This window comes from Rhinolophus sinicus, linkage group LG02 (assembly GCF_036562045.2).
Source record: "Rhinolophus sinicus isolate RSC01 linkage group LG02, ASM3656204v1, whole genome shotgun sequence".
Taxonomy (NCBI): domain Eukaryota; kingdom Metazoa; phylum Chordata; class Mammalia; order Chiroptera; family Rhinolophidae; genus Rhinolophus; species Rhinolophus sinicus.
Genome location: NC_133752.1, coordinates 120659768 through 120674927, shown reverse-complemented (window position 1 = coordinate 120674927; position 15160 = coordinate 120659768). Strand labels below are relative to the sequence as shown.

At 33.3% G+C, this 15160-nt stretch overlaps 1 protein-coding gene and 1 non-coding gene across 17 annotated transcripts in view; one reads left to right on the top strand and one right to left on the bottom strand.

Annotated features, from left to right (window-relative positions):
• The window catches only part of CEP290 (centrosomal protein 290), an 88960-nt gene that overhangs the window by 68510 nt on the left and 5290 nt on the right, over positions 1 to 15160 (bottom strand). For 13 of the 16 annotated variants that reach the window (XM_074325313.1, XM_074325316.1, XM_074325322.1 and 10 more), the window contains 6 exons: positions 11226 to 11279; positions 10312 to 10479; positions 5206 to 5388; positions 4434 to 4523; positions 1571 to 1693; positions 660 to 783 (listed from right to left, as the gene is read on the bottom strand). In XM_074325313.1, coding sequence (XP_074181414.1) covers positions 660 to 783; positions 1571 to 1693; positions 4434 to 4523; positions 5206 to 5388; positions 10312 to 10479; positions 11226 to 11279 — 742 coding nt within the window. Of the gene's footprint in view, positions 1 to 644; positions 784 to 1570; positions 1694 to 4433; positions 4524 to 5205; positions 5389 to 10311; positions 10480 to 11225; positions 11280 to 15160 lie in introns of those variants that run through there. The other 3 variants (XM_074325318.1, XM_074325317.1, XM_074325323.1) reach the window with 2 other exon arrangements.
• On the top strand, positions 2111 to 2236 carry LOC141570301 (U6atac minor spliceosomal RNA). Its single transcript, XR_012494306.1, has one exon. It is a non-coding gene; the product is annotated as a U6atac minor spliceosomal RNA (small nuclear RNA).

The following is a 15160-nucleotide window of genomic DNA, read 5'->3' as shown; positions in this document are numbered from 1 at the left end:
ACATAGATTCACTCTGTGGTTTCCCTTTGTGCCTTATTTTTTATCTTCAGCAATTGTAATACATATATCATGAACTTATGAATAGATTGTATTAATGTGCTTTCAAATAACTACAGTATGGAGTGCTGTGGATTTCCACTGAGGTTTACAGGCTTATATTCAGAGGATAAGAAGAGTTAGGCAAGGTATTATGACCCAGGATAGGGACAATGTGATATTAAGTTGGGTAAGGATAATTCAAATAATGACAAGTCAAATCACTTCTGAAAACTATCTGCAATGCTGCTACATTGATCAAAATCTTATTGTCTTCCATTCTAGTATGTTCATTATGAAAAGAGAGTTAAATAAATATATTCGATTATATCACCATTTTTTTATTTCTTTCATATAGCCAATCTGGTAATAGAGGTTAATGTTATTTTCATCAGAGAAAAATTACAGAAAATATCTCCATCATTGACAATGTTAAACACTAATAATACATGTAAAGTAGTTAATAATATCATACCATTTTTTGAAAATGTGATAAAATTCAAATAGAAAAAAATCAATAATATATCTATTGACGTGACATGATTTTATTTTAATAAAAATAAAATACTTTTAAAATGTAACAGTATATAAACTAACTATATACTTACAAAATATTCAATTACCTTTGTTTCTTTGGAGCTCGTTTTTCAAATCTTCAATAATAGAAGTGGTTTTTTCCATTTCTTTTGTATATTGTTCTACTTGTTCAGTGAGCATCTTAATTTGACTATCTCGTTCTTGTATACCCTATAAAATATTTTTCAATATTACATATCATCTCTTTATGAATATTAACATATTTTATAAGTAAGAAAAAAGGTAGGTCTTGCTTTTTTAACAAGACTGTAGAATGTATTTTTTGCGGGTCAAAACTATGCCTTTTACTGTTTTGTATACCTCAACTGCACTACATGTTAGGTACACTGCTGTCACTCTAATACTTAAAGATGATATAATGGCTAACACTCAGAAAATAGGAATTCTAGAACTCTCTAACATCTGTGGCTTCTTATGACTCCTTTATGTTGCTTTTCCTCATCATCCATCCAATTCCATCTTTTTACCATTTTGTGTGTTTTGCCCTGTGCCGTCTCTCTTACTCCACTTACGTTTTTACTAACCCTGCAGTACCACATTCAAAAATATTGTGCCTTGAAATCGTTTTTATTCACCAAATACTTCCCAAATTTCCTTCTTTCTTTTGGACTACATTGTACAGAGCACAGATAATGAAAATTAATTTATTTCTATATGAACATATTTGCACTAAAAATGAAATTCTTACGTAGTTAAAATTATCCAAATCTACACAATGAATGTATTATCTGCCTCAAAGTAGAAAAATACTCAAAATAACTCTGTCCCTAACTTGAAACTTAATTCTAAATTTTTCACAGGACTTCAAGAGATTTTATTATATATTCAATAGTGCAAGCCACTACATTAGGAACAGGTGACATAGTAAGACTAGTTCAAAGTTTCATTGCCAACTGTAATAAACTGGTTGATAAAATGAATTTTGAGAAGGTTTTACCTGTTGCAGAGCCATAACATTACTTTTATCAGCATCAAGCTGGGCATTTTTCAGTTTCTCCCTCAGGTTATGTAACATTTGCTGATACTCAATAATTTCATCATCTTTAGAAGACAAAATTAACTAGAAATAAACAAAATGGAATCTGTTACATAAGAAGAAAATGAATACACCATTCCTCATTTATGATAAATACTCTATTAACATATACCATTAGGGGACTTCAAGAAAACACAGGCAATAAAATTATTTCAAGTGAGAAAGTATCAGGAACTACTGAAATAATCACTGCTCCTTTCATATGTACAACCTGAAGTTCAAATAAAAGTGATTCAAAAATATACACTAATTTTTGCATTTTTAGGAATTCAACTTTTAAATGATCTCAAGCTTTCAAAACCTATTCCTAAAACAAGAAGTTATAAATACCTCCATGCAATTACAAAAAGTTTTGTACAAGTAATCTTTATAAAGAAAACTTTAAGATGCCACCAAGAAGCATAAAATATTTTGCTTCTTTAGATATAAAGGTATCTTGTAGTGTTGTATAAAAGGAGAGGTGATAAGCCCTCCCCTTGACAAAGATGGAAGAGGCCCTCGGGCCTGACAACATGCATATGGTTAAGGCATTGCCACCTATTTCCTGGCATCTAACTATCGTTTTTTTTAATATCGGACTGCATATTTGAAAACAGCTAGGAGAGATCTTGAAAGTTCTTATCAAAAGAAAAAAAATTGTAACTATGTATAGTGACGGATGTTAACTGGACTTACTGTGGTGATGATCACTTTGCTATATATACAAATATCAAACCATTACATGGTATACCTGAAAGTAATATAATGTTGTGTCAATTATACCTCAATTTTAGTATCTTGTGTTCTCCGCTAGTAAGACTAAATATTAACGTCAATCTATAAATTAATTTATAAATTTAATACATATCCAGTAACAAATATTTTAAGAACTATTTCTATAATTTGTATTAAAAGCACGTTTATAAGGAAGAGTCTAAAAATGGAAAAATGAGAAGAGCTTTCGCAAACATGTGAACATAACAATTAATTAAAACAAGTGCACATGGTTAGACAATAGATTAATCAATGTAAAAGATCAATCTTTTTCTAACTTGAAACTTAATTCGAATTATTTTATAGGTCTGGATGGTGTTAAGAAACTTCAAAAGATTTTATTACATATATCGAGTAGTGCAAGCCACTACATTAGGCACATGTAATATAGTAAGACATAGTTCAATGTTTGTCCTAAAATACATTCTAATTCAACGGGAGTTTTGTATTTAATAAAAATGGAACTGTATTTCTGTAGGAGAATGATAAACTATTGTTTTGGACAACAAACTTGCCTAGTTAGTTCATCCATATCTCACTACTTCAAAGATGGAAATGTAAAAAATTAAACTAGAAGATACTAGAAGAAAATATGACAAAACAATGTTATATTCAGAATCCTTTCTAATTATGATGCAAAAACCAAAGCCATAAAAATATAATAAATTTAACTACACAATATATACATAAAAAAATACTTCATAGCAAAAAATATCATTAAGCACACAAGTGACAAACTAGAAGAATATACCTACAGTATATATAACAATTATACTTGTAGCAATTTATTCTACATATATACATTTTCAAAATAACGAACATGCAAAGATATTCATTAAAACACTGTTTCCAACAGCAAAATTGGAAATCTCCTACATGTCACACAAAAGGAAATCAATTAAGTAACGTATCTACAAAGAAAAATGATGCAGCCACTAAAAAGAACAATACAATACGATATGCACTGATATAAAATAATGCTTTTAAAAAAGATATTAAGTAAAAACAAAGTGCAGAAGAATACCTTTGCTACCATCTCTCTCTCCAAAATAAAATATGGTAAAACAAATTTTTTTCCCAAGGGTTGGTAAACTAGGGCTTGCAGGTCAAATATGGCCTGCTACCTGTCTTTTAAAAGATTTATTGGAAAAGAACCATGCTTTTTCATTTATGTATTATCTATGCTGTAATAGCAGAGGTAAGTATTTATACTAGAGACCAGAGGGTCTAAAATATTTACTCCCTGGCCTTTTACAGACAGTTTACTGACCTTCAATTGACTCTATAAGCCTCATTTTCAGACTTACTGCTTTTATTCAAAATATAGATTATCTCACTTCCCCAGATAATCAATTTTAACAGTCAATAAGTTTTAATGTGGACTGCTGGAAACATAGACTATAAAGGTGATAGCTTTCATAATTACAACTATTTATACCGAATCATTTCAGACTTTTATGAAAATATATATTCTTACAATCCTAGCTTCTGATATGATAGGCTGGGGGATGGAGCTGGGGTTGGAGTGGTGAGGAGAAAGGGTCCTTTGAAAAGATATGTCAGGTAATTCTGAAAGATCCCTTTCCTTACTCTCATTCCCACTGATGCCAATAGTTTGATTAATCTGACACAGAGGGCAAGTCAGAAAAGCTGACTCTAAACTAAAATTTAATATGGAACTAATGTATACAAGGTAACTATGACTTATGTAAAAAAAATAAATTCTATTTAGAATTATCTATTTTAGATGATAAATATATTATATTTTAGACTTAGATTTCTATCAAAAAGTTTAGTTTCGAGTTTAACTCATTGATATGGAGGAGCTCATTCAATAACAAATAAGCTAGACCACCATGCAGGACGGTCCTTAGAGTTATTTAATACACTTTTTAAAATGCCTAATAAAAATGTCATTAATGATTATGAGGCCTTTAAAGAAAACTAAAGACTAAAAAATTGAAACTTAAACTACAAATGAAAATGACACTATATCAATTGAAAAAAGCACCTTCCATTCTTCTACTTTTGCATTAACAGCTTCCATGACTGGATCATCTTCTTCATTTTTTGCTTTCAAAATATCTGTAAGCTCCTGAACCTAAAAGGAAACAATTATTTCAAAAAATGTTGAAAATCAGTGCAATATATATACATACATTTATTATTTATGAATATTTACACATGCATTACACATACACAACCTGCACGTGCATACACATATATGTATATATACTAAAATGCATATTCATTATTGGAGCAGTACTGTAGTAAGTGTTGACATTTAGTGGTTTCTGCATCTTTACAGTTGTATACTTAGTTTTCATTACTAGAGAATTATATTTGTAAGCATTACTGTATTTCCTTAAATAAGTTTAACCTCATGTAAGTAGTGAACAACGTATTGGTTTCTTTGCTATTCATAGTATATTTATTTTATAGTGTAAAATTAAACTTTATGGTCCATATAACTTCTAAGAGTCTTTAGTAGAAAAATTCCCATAGTTCCTACCTTTGCAGGACTGTTATCTATCTACACATTCATTCAGGTATCACCTATGTACTCTACATGGCAAGAATTATGAGGTATGTGTAAGGGAATTAGAGAAACACATATGAACAAATGTATCAACCCAGCAACATACTACAGTATAAAATGACATATTATAGCACAAGACAAAAATTCATGTCCTAGAAAGTTAAAATACCATCTAGTTTCAAATAAAGAGTAATGAGGCAATATGAAGTCTGCACAAATAAGTTAGTCCAACAGGAATACTTACTTGAAGCCGATAATGATCATTTTCTTTCTTTAATTGGTCCATTATATTATCTGTCTGATGTACAACAGCTTTCATTCTACTATATTCATCAGTCATCTTCTCCATTTCCTGTACGGACTCTTCTAGATTTTTTCTCATTTCTTGATTCTGAATTTCAATTTTCTCATTAGCTTCTGTTAAAGTCTAACAAAATTACAGACACTATGGTTAAAAAACTATTTAAGAAACTGAAATTTAAACTAAATTAAGTTAAATGGAGAGAGGCTTCAGGTCAAGATGGCAGAGTAGGTAAACGCTATGCTCACCTCTTCCCATGACCTCATCAAACTTACAACTAAACTACAGAACCACCATCACTGAGAAGTGCCTGAAGTCCTATAAAGAAAGATATAGAGAAACTGGTAGAAGGGGTGGGGACGAAGAAATGGCTGGCCCTACACCCACATGTAGTGGTTAAAACATGCTAAGGACATCTTGGCTGCAAAGGTTTCCCCTGAGGAGTGAGGGGCCCCCGCCCCACATCCCCAGGGTTTCAGTGCCAGGAAGCGATGTCCCCATAATTTCTGGCTGTGAAAACCAGCAGAGATGGTGGCTGAGTGAAACGGAGAGCTGCCATAGTCCCAGGTGTTACTCTTAAAAGGCCCACACCCGGACTTACTTGCTGATGGACTCACTCATTCTGAGCTCCAGCACTGGGGCAGTAGCTCAAAAGGCACCAGGGACATATGGGGAGGAACTGGCTTCAGAGTGAGGGCTGGAGGGCCAGCTTTCTCCCAGACTGAAGTGCTGGCAGAAGCCACTGTTCCTCTGTTGAGCCCTCCCACCACCCAGCCTGTATGCACAGGTGAAGATGGGCACCATATCTCAGTCTCCATTACCCTAGCTAATACCATTCATCCCACCCTGGTGATTCCCTGAGACCTGGCCCTACCCAAAATGTGGGCCTACCCAAGCCACTTCCAGTGGCTTTTCCATACAAACGGTATGTCTTGGCTCATGCTGCAGACTTCCCTAAAATCTCTCCAAGGTTCACAAATCCCAAACAAGCCAACATTTAGCCTCATACCTCTTGCTAAGCAACCCCAAGTCCAGGAATAGCATTAGCCAGCCTCAGTTAGTAGCTTCGATTCTCCTAGGCACCTCCAAGTGTAGCACAAGTGGCACCCATCGGCAGATCACTTTGTAGTTCATGCCAAATGATCCTGTGCAGGGCACAGGCAACGGCTGACCTTGGCCTGCATGAGTCCCTTCCAAGAGGCTCTATAACCAACACAGCAGGTGGCCAGATTCAGATCAAACTAGACCACTACCCAATCACCTTCACAAATGATACAACCAAAGGGCAGGCTAGGCAGGCACCAGAACCCCACTAAAGCTAATCCTGCTCCATAGGATCAACCCCTGTGCAACAGCTCCTCCACTGTAGTCACAGCCAGTCTCCATAACCGATCAGCCTAAGGTCAGTCCCTCCCACTGACATGCCAACAGCAACCAAGGCTCAACTACAACAGGAGGGCACACACAACCCACACAAGGGACACCCCTGGAGCACCCGGCTCTGGTGACCAGGGAGACTGCATCCCGGGGCTGCACAGGACACCTACTACATAAGGCCACTCTACTAAGACCAGGAGACAAGCACCTCTACCTAATTCATAGAGACAAACACAGGGAGGCAACCAAAGTGAGGAGACAAAGAATCATATTTAAATGAAAGAACAAAACAAAGCTCCAGAAAAAAGAACTAAACAAAACGGAGACAAGGAATCTATCAGATGCAGAATCCAAGAACACTGGTTACGAGGATGCTCAATGATCTCAAGGAGAACTTCAACAAAGAGATAGGAAACATAAAAAGGGAGATAGGAAACATAAAAAAAGAACCAGTCAGAAATAAAGAATACAATAAGTGAAACCAAGAATACATTAGAGGGAATCCACAGTAGATTAGATGAAGCAGAGGATATAATCAGCAATTTGGAAGATAAGATAGCAGAAAACACCCAATCAGAACAGTAAACAGAAAAAATAATCCAAAAAATGAGGATAGTTTAAGGGGCCTATGGGACAATATGAAATGTACCAACATTTGCATCATAGGGGTACCAGAAGGAGGAGAGAGCAAGGAATTGAAAACCTATTTGAAGAAATAATGATGAAAAACTCTCCTAACCTGGCAAAGGAAATAGACATACAAGCTCAGGAAATGCAGAGACCCCCAAACAAGATGAATCCAAAGAGGCCCACGTTAAGACATGCTGATATCATAAACAAAATGCCAAAGGTTAAAGACAAAGAAAAAATCTTAAAAGCAGTAAGAGAAAAGCAGTTTGTTATGTTACCCACAAAAGAACTCCCATAAGGTTGTCAGCTGATATCTCAACAAAAACTTTGCAGACCAGAAGGGATTGGCATGAAATATTCAAAGTGATGAAAAAGCAAGGACCTACAACCAAGATTACACTACCTAGCAAGGCTATCATTTAGAATCAAAGGACAGACAAAAAGCTTCCCAGACCACAAAAAGCTAAGGAGTTCATCACCACCAAACCAGTATTAGAAGAAATGTTAAAGGGACTTCTTTAAGAAGAAGAAGAAAAAAGAAAAAATATGAATAATAAAATGCAACAACTACATATGTATGAACAATTACTTTCAATGTAAATGGATTAAATGCTCCAATCAAAAGATAGGGTGGTTGAATGGATTAGGATACAAGACCCTTGCATACATTGCCTACAAGAGAATTCACTTCAGATCAAAGGACACACACAGACTGAAAGTAAAGGGATGACAAAAGATACTTCATGAAAAAGGAAATGAAAACAAAAAAAGCTGGCGTAGCAATACTCATATTACACAAAATAGACTTTAAAACAAAGGCTGTAACAAGAGACAAAGAAGGACCCAGTAATCCCATTTTTGGGTATTTATCTGAAGAAACCCAAAACACTAATTCAAAAAGACATATGCATCCATATGTTCATTGCAGCATTATTTACAATAGCCAAGATATGAAAGCAATCCAAGTGTTCATCAATAGAGGAATGGATATATATATATATATATATATATATATATATATATCCATTTGAAGAAATGGATATACATATATAAAGGTACATATATACAATAGAATATTACTCAGCCATAAAAAAGAATGAAATTTTGCCATCTGCAACAGGGATGGGCCTAGAGGGTGTTATGCTAAATGACCTAAGTCAGACAGAGAAAGACAAATACCGTATGATTTAACTTATATGTGGAATCTAAAAAATAAAAAAATAAATGAACAAACAAAACAGAAACAAACTCATAGATACAGAGAACATGTTTATGGTTGCCAGATGGGAGGGGTTATAGGGAGTTGGGTCAAAAACGGGGAGGGGTTAAGAAGTACAAACTGATAGTTACAAAACAGTCATGAGGATGTAAACCATAGCACAGGGAATATAGTCAATATTAATAACTATGTATGGTGTCAGATGGGTACTAGATTTATTGGGGTTATCTTATAAATTATATAAAGGTATAATCACTATATTATTCACCTAAAACTAATATAATATTGTGTGTCAACTGTAATTTAAAACTAAAAAAAAGTTATTAAAAAAAAGAATAGAATTGGGTATTAAAAAAAGAAAAATATGGATTGAATCAGATCAGAAGCTATCCTTATTACCAGCCTTTCTGAACTGGGGTTTCATAAGAGATTTAATTTCAAATGTTCTATGCATCTACATTGGTACTAGCTATGTGTCCTTGGGAGAATTGAAAAAAACAGTCTCTCAGATAATTTTCTGTAGAGCTTAATTTTGTCTTGGAACCCTGGTGGGGCAAAGCTGTTTGTCATACCTATATAAGTGTTTTCACCAATCTTTAAGTAAGAGGGCCTGGTAATTAATATTTTAATCCCACTGAATATGATTTGAGGTTACTTTTGCATAATGATGCTAAAGTTACCTAATGAGAACTATACCTAATTTTCTACCCATTGTCTGGATTCAGTTATTCTTTCATTATATCCAGTTTCTCATACGCTATGTATTGCTATAACCTTTTACTTTCTAAATTTCAGTCAAATGTATCAACTCCTCTCTTTCTACTGATCTATCTAAGCTACCTCTATATCTCATCTCAGCTAAAACAACCTCCATCTAACTGGTTTCTCCTCATACATTCTTACATCCTTCTGAGCCAGTTCATACTAGGCAGCAGTCAGTATGATTTTCAAAATTATTTCATGACACACACACACAACCCAAAAAAACCTTCAGTGACTTTCCATAGATAATCAAGATCCTTAACCTGGTCTATAAGACCCCAGGTTGTCTGGCTCCTAACCAGCCCAGCCTCAACTTGCACCATTCGTCCCTCACTCTCTGTGCTTTGGGAATAATGCCACTGCCTCTTCCCCGCTTCAGATCAGAGTAACAATGTACACGATTTAAAAAAAAAAAAAAAATCAAACAATTCAAGCTTATAAATGTAAAAACAACATTCTTCCCCATCCAAAAAGTAATTTATTTTAACTTAGCTACTTTCTATGGTATGAATGGTCATATTTATAAATAATAAGCTTATATGGCTATTTTTTAATTTATTCATTTTAAACAGTATTTATTTCCTTTTATGGTAGATGAGTATTTGACTATTCCTCTACTACTCCCTCATCTGTTCCTATACTTCGAATACTGTTAATTGCCATTTGTTGTTAAACTATCAAACGAGGTTTATTATATTAGATTATGTAAATGAAATCCACTGCAGAACTATAATTATTAATTAAATAAAATCATAAGCATTTGATGAAGAAAACATAATTTTTTATAGCTCTTTAGTATCAACAGTTGTTGAGCAATTAAATCAAATTAAATATCAAGAAAACCGTACCTAAGAATCTTAGTTCTTCTTAAACAACTCCCAAGATATGCATATAAAAATAATGAATTTGAAAGATTTGTAACTTCAAAGATGCAATTATTTCACATTTTACAAGCACATAACTGCAGAATGGAAAACTATGGAATTTAAATGTAGGGCTAAAGACTACATTTATGTCATAACAAAATTAAAGTTTTATAATAATCATTGCTTTAAACTGACTTTTATCCATTTTACCTGAATTTCCTCCAGATATTGAACAAGTTCATAGTTTTTTTTAGATAATTGTGATCGGTAGTCACTGTCTTCTCCTCTTCTTGATAAAAGTGTTTCTTTTTGTGAATCTATTTGTTTCTGATAGTCAATAATATCTTGACGAAGTTGTTCGTTCTGAAGGTAGATCAACACAATATTTTATTAAGAAACTATCCAGAAAAACAAAATTTCATCTTGTAAACAGTGATTTCAAAACATATCTTTATAATCCTAAGGTTTCACTATCCTTAAAGCCTCACCTTTTTCTTTAGACGTTTGTTCTCCACAAACGGACAGGAAAAAAGTCATTAGAAATGAGAAAAGCAATATAAAATTAAAAAATAATTTGAAATTAAACAAAAAAAGAGAAATTTGAAGAGAATATTATTTTAGATAACCAAAGAAAACAAGAATATTAATCATCGACAAAAAAAAATAAAGAACATCTTGATTATGTTAAAAAGATAAGAACTCCTATCAGGATAAACAATGTATAAACATTATTTGGCTCACAAGAACCAAATAATAATTAGAACTGACAAGACTTCAGGAGAAACAAAAATTTTAAAAGAAAGCTGGATAAAAATAAGAGAAACAAGACAGGAAAACTGTTATATATTCAATTAGCAAACTAGTAAAGAATAGCTTATAAAACAGAAAGCAAGATTTATTCACACAGACTTAAGAGATGAATGTAGTACCTAATGGCCTCATTTCTCGATTTATTTTCTATTTTCCTGAGACAAAGTCATATAATAAAATCAGCTAGTTTGAAAACACCACTTACACGACTCCAGTTCTGGTTACAGTATAAATTTATGAAAACTTTTTTTATAAGTATCTTTGTTGAACCACCACAACTACTAAAATTTTTTACCAACCTCTCTTCTTAATTTGCTGTTTTCATTTTCTGCTTCCTCATTTCGAAGAGCCAACTAAAATAGCAAAAAAATAAGATAAAATTCAGCAGTAATTCAATATCATGTCAGGTTTTCAACTTATCAATTTAAGCTTTAAATCCTCTCCAATAATGTTTAATTACTAAGGACTACATGTCAACCCAAGACATAAATAAGACAAAATTTTTGAAACTGAAGAATTAGGAAGGATAAAACAGGTTAGGTTTAAAAGATTATAAAAACAAAAACTCTAACCAAAGGATACAAAAAATAAAAAACATTATCTCCTTCCCCTGCCCAAATCTTAATAATGAGTAGTGTTCTGCCTGAGATCTATCATTTTGCAATTGTTCTATGTCAGGACTAGACTATTCTTTGTTCTCAGTGAACATTAAATTACTTAGAAATATAAGGCAGTACAACATAACAGTTAAAACGAAGCAATCTGAAATCAGACTGTCCTAGGTTCATATCCCTTGTTCACCAATTTCTAGCAAAGTGTGAACAAGTCATTTAATATCTCTTAAACTCAGTTATCTCATATGTTGACATAAAAATTAAGTGTGATGTATATAAAGTCCTTAGCACAACGTTCAGTGCATAGAATAGCAAAAATATTTGAAGTGTCCTCTTTACATATAAATGCTTTCATTTGTGACTCTTTAGTTTCCCGAAACAGGCAAATATTATAATCATTATCATAGATCACCTATTGTCCAAACCTCAATCCTCTTATGACCTTTCACTTTTCTGCTTTCCTTCCTACTTCAAGAAGACAGAATCCTAATGATGTGCAACTATAATATACTTAAAAGTCTATAATAAACAGCTAAATGCACTATGTGATCCTTGATGGAAACTTGGATATTGGGTGGGGAGACATTACTGAGGACATTACTGAGCCAATAGAGAAAATATGATTATGGACTAGATATTAGATAACACTATCGAATTAATATTATATTTCCTGAGAGAGAGAGAGAGATCTGTGTGTGCAAAGACACTGACAGAATAATAAAGCAAATATGGCACAATGTTAACAACTGGTGAACCTATAGGAACAGTATATACATGTTTTTCTTACGATCTTTATGAAGATGTGCAAGTTTTCAAAATTAAAGTATAAGGAAAGTTCATAATAAAATGCAATGTGCTATACAAATCTTAAAAGCTTACATGTTGTTATTTATTATTATTTTTGTTATTATTATATGGCAGTTAAACAGTTGTTTTGAATTGAAAATTTTTAACAAGAGATGTCAAGAACTTAACACTAACACATTTAACACTACTGATGCTCTTTTTTCCCTTGGTATTTGAAACATCACACTCTTGATATTTGTTCTTTTTTTAGCTGTTCCTTGAAGCACCTCTTTCTATTTCATTAGACATTTCTATATCTCAGTGATCTGCAATTTCTATGGCTTCAATATCTAGGCTGATAACCCACAAATCCTTATCATCTACCCAGTGTCTCTGTTGAATTCCATATCCACAGATACACAAAGACCTCAAACTCAACATGCACAAAACTGAAATAACAATTGCAAGCCTTATAAATTCCTCTTGTGTCCCTTTTAAAGGAAAGGCAGTCTCCACCTATCCGGTGGCCCAACACAGAAAATTAGGTGGACTCCTCATCCATCCTTCTTCACCGAATTGGTCATCATGTCCACGTATATCTACATCTCTCAAATGTGTCTATGTTCCTTATCCCCCTCAGTCATTACTTTAATCAGTCCATCATCACACTTGCCTGAAATGTCTCCTTATTCATCTTAGTCCCCCCTACAATCAACTCTCTACAAACAGAGTAAAATTTAAAAGTATAGAACTAATCATAGTATCTCTGTGTTCAAAATTCTTCTTTTAGAAAAAGGACCAAATTCCTCAGGGACTGGCTTTTGCTTATCTCTCCAGAGGATCACAGAGTTAAAAATGGAAGGCAGGACAGCACAGGGTTAAGAGCACAAACTCTTTAGTAAGTTTGAATTCAAATCATGGCTATACCACTTACTAGTTGTGTAACCATGCATGAGCCATTACCCTTATCCTTTCTGTCTCAGTTTCTTTACTTGTAACATGGGGAAAATGTCACCTATCTCATATAATAAGTATCAAAGGAGGAAAAATGAACTAATGCATGTAAAATATCTGGCACATAGTAAGGACTCTACGCTAGCTATTTTTATCTACGTTCTAGCCAAAATGAATAACTGTAGTTCCCTGAATACACCATAGTATCTTACTTCTAATTAGCAAATGCTGTGTCTTCTACTCAGAACGTCCTTTGCTTAACCACCATGTCATCCCATTCCTTCTGGCAGGCTAAGACCTACTTCAGGTCTCAGTTTACAGATCACTTCCTGAACCTCATGACTGATTTAAGTATTCCTCCCCAGAGTATCCCTGAATATTCATATATACTTATATATCCCCAGAATGTTGTATTATTCCTATGTATTATGTATTATTTTGCATTATTCCTATATATTCCTATGTATTATTCCTATATATTTATTATTGACAATGAATATCACTGAGAAGCAGAACATAGTTGCCCACTATTATCCCTAGCATCTACCACATTATCTGGCATGCTGTAAATACTCAGTAAAACTGAATGACTCATTAAGGGCAAAAGAGAAATTGCCAAAGCAACTCCTACCCACATTCTATCTCAAGGAACCTAGCAGCTATAAAGGTACATATGCCGTACATTCGGATTTTCTGTGTGTGTGCCCATGAATAAAGATAATACCTAGTCTAAGATATTAATGAACAGGTAGTTCTGATTAGCTAAGGTGTGTAGTATGAATGATAAGAAGTCGACTAACATATGGGCTAGACAGAAGAAAAATAGCACAGAAAACCACACAGACATCCCCCTAAGCAATTATTTGCCTGTATATCATAGGTTGGATCCTTTATGATTATTAAGAAATCCATAGATCTGTTATGTTCTATGAGTCTTATGCTCTAAAACCTCAATCCTAACCTTTAGGTGGCATTAATCCATACTTTTCCACGGCAAAAACTGTAGAGATAGCATAACTATTACAACTCTTCCAAATTATACAGTAAAGTAGACATATTAAAATGGGGATGCTTTTCCTTACAAATCAATTTATCACGGATTCTCTTTAAATAGCAACGCACCTAATAATCACTGTTGTTTACTTAAAATTTATAACCATCTATTTCCAAGAGAACAATGGATGAAATACGATTATCAGGATATAATACAACATTTATCTTCTACAGGACACAAAGGTAGGAAAATCCTCTGGGCATTTGGGATGGGACAGTTATGGGCACTAGGGATGGGACAGTTATGGGCATTAGGGATGAGACAGTTACCACAATTAGGCAGCAAATTCTGTACTAAGTTTACTGACAGCTGAGGCAAAATAAAAGATGTTATTTTCTGATAGGAAGTACAAATTTATTTACAAAAAACAATTTTTTTCTCAAACAAAATTTAAGTGAACATTGCACGAATTATTTTATAAATAACCAGGAATAATATAAGAGGTAATATCAAACTATGTTTGTATAAAAAGATAACATGTCATGATTTAAAATATGCATTGATTTATAAAATGCTGGCATCATACAACTTTTTAAGAACCTATGTTACATAAGGTGAGGTACACCTGAAAACAAATCTGATTGATCATTATTGAATACATGATTAAAAGATTAATTTCTAAGTCTAATACTAACATATAAATAAATATACCCCCCAAAAAAATATTTTCACCTAAAATGAACTATGGCAAATAAGAAAATCCATTTTTTTGAATCCCTATAAGTTTCTTCATACTAATTTTCCAGACCAAATCATCCACTTTATATAAACAATTCTAATGTCTTGAGAAAAATGACCTCCAAATATAGAGAATTGATCTCCAAGT